Source organism: Limulus polyphemus, unplaced genomic scaffold (genome assembly GCF_000517525.1).
Source record: "Limulus polyphemus unplaced genomic scaffold, Limulus_polyphemus-2.1.2 Scaffold1394, whole genome shotgun sequence".
Classification (NCBI taxonomy): domain Eukaryota; kingdom Metazoa; phylum Arthropoda; class Merostomata; order Xiphosura; family Limulidae; genus Limulus; species Limulus polyphemus.
The window spans coordinates 236,956-241,263 of record NW_013667004.1 but is presented as its reverse complement, the minus strand read 5'-3'; the positions used below and the strand labels follow the sequence as shown (position 1 = coordinate 241,263).

General features: G+C 32.6%; 1 protein-coding gene across 1 annotated transcript in view; it reads left to right on the top strand.

The window, feature by feature from the left end:
* The window catches only part of LOC106463392 (centromere protein K-like), a 59,320-nt gene that overhangs the window by 53,138 nt on the left and 1,874 nt on the right, over positions 1 to 4,308 (top strand). The window contains exon 8 of the mRNA XM_022390867.1: positions 2,683 to 2,742. Coding sequence (XP_022246575.1) covers positions 2,683 to 2,742 — 60 coding nt within the window. The remainder of the gene's footprint in view (positions 1 to 2,682; positions 2,743 to 4,308) is intronic.

The following is a 4,308-nucleotide window of genomic DNA, read 5'->3' as shown; positions in this document are numbered from 1 at the left end:
ACCCCGCAAATTGCATGAACCATGCATCAACTTGCATCACACAACTTCATGCCCCACAAATTGCATGAACCATGCATCAACTTACATCACACAACTTCATACCCCGCAAATTGCATGAACCATGCATCAACTTGCATCACACAACTTCATGCCCCACAAATTGCATGAACCATGCATCAACATACATCACACAACTTCATACACTACAAATTGCATGAACCAAATGATCACAAGAAATTTTTGAATTTTTTCATTTATGTTTTGTTATCTAATATAACAAGTTTCTAATTTTTATGTCTTAGTTTTGTTAAAAAATATATAATAATAAATATAATACATACATAAAAAGAAATTTAAGACTTACGTTGCTATAGACCTATTTGTACTCAAGAACGCACCAGTATAACTACTTTTTCACATTATGTTGGCTGTTCCAATAATAATTTATGCTGTTTCCAATATGCATTTTAGAACACATGAATATATCAGGTACTGAGACAGAATGTCCCATAACCATTATAATTCAACCAGCCTTCTAGCTGAACTATAAGTAGGTTAAAAAATTCTATTAGATGCCTGGACCAAAAAGCAACAATGATCGCAGACAATGAATCTCAAGGAAAAACTGTGTACGTGGGTGCATGTGTACATGTGTAAGAAATCGTGTAAAGAAATGTATTATTTTTCTATTGAGCATAAATATGTTCAATAGCTATGTCAAAAAAGTATAGACATGTCTTACAAGACAGAGAAATGGAAAGGCATTTCATGTGGGTGTGATAAGTGTAGTGATATCTTACTAAGACAAGAAGATTGGATGTTCAAGTTTTATATTCTGGGTTTTAAATATCTATAATGTATGTTTCTACTTGGATTCTAAAATGGTAAAAAGAAAATCTAAAGTGGAAAACTTAGACACATCACGTGGCACAGAGAAGTAAAAATGGAGAATTTATTTAAATATTTTGTTATGAAACTTAGATAATATAAAAATTCTGATTATAAACTACGTTTTTATGCCGGGCTTACTGACATACATTGATAATAAAGTAGTTCAATCACATTTTGAATGTAACTCTGTAAGAAGGCTGTGATGTGCATTTTGATCTTCCTGTATGCATAGGGTTATTTGAAAATAAATAAAAGAAACTACAACAAAAATTTTCTTTTTTTTACAGGTACTAAACTACTGGTTAAATAAAGAAATAAGAGAACTTGGGGCATAGGTGTAAACTTTAGGTTACAGTAAATGACCCAAGAAAAATATTAATCAGCAGGAAACATTAGAAACCTGATGGGGAAATTTTCCTAGGCTTAAAATGAGGTACTGCTCCTCATGTTCACATGAGGAATGTTTAAGATGTGAAAGTTCATGTTTGTTATTGCAGAAATTTCAGAAGACTGGCTCTTTGACATTACAGCTAGTAATATGTCTTCTTTGTTAAAATCTCTCACTAACTTTGTAGTTTGTCTCCCCAGTATGTATAAAAGGCTGCAAAGGTTACAAACTATGCAATATATAACAAACTCATATAAGTGTGATCTCTCATCATGATTGGCTACAAACTTTAATTTTTTTTATCAGGACAATCAAGATACTCCTGACCTTTCAACTCACACTATACTATGATTAACAAAACTCGTACTCCTCAGTAACACTTTCACATTTAATGGCAAACATTATCATCAAGTCCAGAAAAAGGCATAAAGTTTGTTGTTCGTCATAGTGAGAGATCACAGGTCTATCTGAGTCTGTCATTTACTGTATAATTTGTGTAACCTTTTGTATAATGATGAAATAGATCACAAAGTTAGTGAGAGATTTCATGAACACAGCAGATATATTATCAATGGTAATGTCATTGAGCTAGTCTTCTAACATTTTTGTGATGACAAACACAATCTGTCACATCCCAAGCTAGTTGTTTCAACATCTACTCCAATTGAACATTGAATAGTGCCTTATTTTTATCCTAGACATCTTTTCCCCATCAGGATTAAATGAAAAATTTCCTTACATTTAGTATTTCCATGTGATAATTATTTTTGGGTCCTTTGCAGTATTGTAAATTTTACAACTAGTGCCCTATATTCTTTCGCTTCTTTATTTAGTTTAATACCTGTAAAAAAAAAATGTTTGCTGTATTTTTTTTTACCCTTCTTTCGAAGTATCTTGATTTACTCTCTCATTCACTCCCAATTACCAGATGTATAATCTGTTAAGATAACTTGACCCTGATTCTTTGTTAAAATTATTGTAGGAATTATGAGTCACCATGCCTTTTTTTATAAACAGTTTTTATCTCTGATGATTTAGAATTCAATATTGTTTTAGTTTCTTGATCACCCGAGTATCTTTGATTTTTATATCTTGTTCATTATTGGAACTACATATTATGACAAAGTTCTTTTCATCAACATTTCCATCACATTTCTGATCTATACGTTTTTAGGTATTTGAAGAAGTACCAGCACTAGGCTTCAGATGTTCTTTTATACAATGCTCTTAATGAATTATGGTTGATTTCACATAATCTTACTTAATACCAAAGATTAGCTTGTTTCACAAAAAAGTTGTGTACACCATAATAATTATTGTGTGTAAATAACATCTGAAGTATTGTTGTCTTTTAATATTTGTCATTTAAATATAAATGCGTGTGAAAATATTTTTATTGTCAGTATTCAAGAACGAAGACAGGAGAGATTCCTAGAATCAAGACTGTTGCTCAGATGTTAGAGGTAGGTTTAATCTGCGTACTGCCACTGTACAGGTTTTATGTTATCAACTCTGTTTAAACCTGTGAGCTATTTCTAGGTGTTGAGGGCACACTTGCATTTGAAATTTCAAAATTTAAGTAAAAATAATAATTTAACTCTTATTTCAACAACTATTGAACCCTTGGGCCTATGGCCCACATTTACAGGGCCACTATAATGCAAATTTACTGCTTGAAGTACTATATTGCACTGTTTCAGTTTAAGGATCATTACTGCTATGATGCAAAATTTTATTTCTTTAACCAAGTTATGAATGGTAATTAGTAGGCCTAATTATTTACGTGCTCTAATGTAAATCAATACAATTTGGAGTCCCACTTTCAGGGAATTCTTGTAAAAGTGTTTTCGTGAAACACCCGGGTTCTCTAAGGGGTTGGGTGAAAAGTTTTATTTTTGTACAAACCTCAGGGCTGAGACAATTTGTTTGACACCATTTAGAGAACCCATGGGCCTGTGGCCCACATTTTCAGGTCTACTATAGTGCAGGTTTAATGCTTGAACTACTAAATGTGCTCTAATGTAAATCAATGCCAAATTTGGGGTCCACTTTTGGAGAATCCCTATAAGTGTTTTTTAGAAATGCCTGGGTTCCCTAAAGGGTTGGACAAAAAGTTTTACCTTTGTGCAAACCTTGGGTTCTAGACAATTCCTTTGGCATCATTTAGATGTTGGTGAGTCTAGAAGTTTAGGAGAAGGAGTTTCAGGAAATACCTGGGTTCCCCAAGGGGTAAGGTGAAAAGATTTACTTTTGTACAAACCTTGGGACCGAGACAGTTTGTTTGGTACCACTTAGAAGTCAGTGTGGCCAGTACTAATTACACCAGGTTTTTCTGAATTTTGAAAATTAGGATATAGGCATTAGTTGACAATTCAGTGAAAAAGAGGGAAATACTTGCATTAATTTGTAAGGAAATAAATTGTTGTACAGTAGCATGCCATTGTTTTACTATAGATATTTGATGATAATTTTTTGTACTTACTGTTATAAGTTTGACTGAATGATTGCATTATTTCATGTAGTATTGCAATGATGTAAATATTGAGTAAACTTGGATTAAAGAAAAACCTGGAATACCAGAATAATATTAGACAGACCATGATTAATTACAAAACTTTGTGAATGTACTGTCTTTCTGAGAGAGTCAAAGTAAGAATTTAAAGTTACTAGATAAGGGATTATTGGCTAAAATGATTTAAAGTTACTAGATAAGGGATTATTGGCTACCCTGATTTACAGTTAACAGGTAAGGGATTATTGGCTACATTGATTTACAGTTACTAGGTAAGGGATTATTGGCTACACTGATTTACAGTTGCTAGATAAGGGATTATTGATGAAACTGATTTACAGTTAACAGGTAAGGGATTATTGGCTACCCTGATTTACAGTTACTAGATGAGGGATTATTGATGAAACTGATTTACAGTTAACAGGTAAGGGATTATTGGCTACCCTGATTTACAGTTACTAGATGAGGGATTATTGATGAAACTGATTTACAGTTAACAGGTAAGGGATTATTGGCT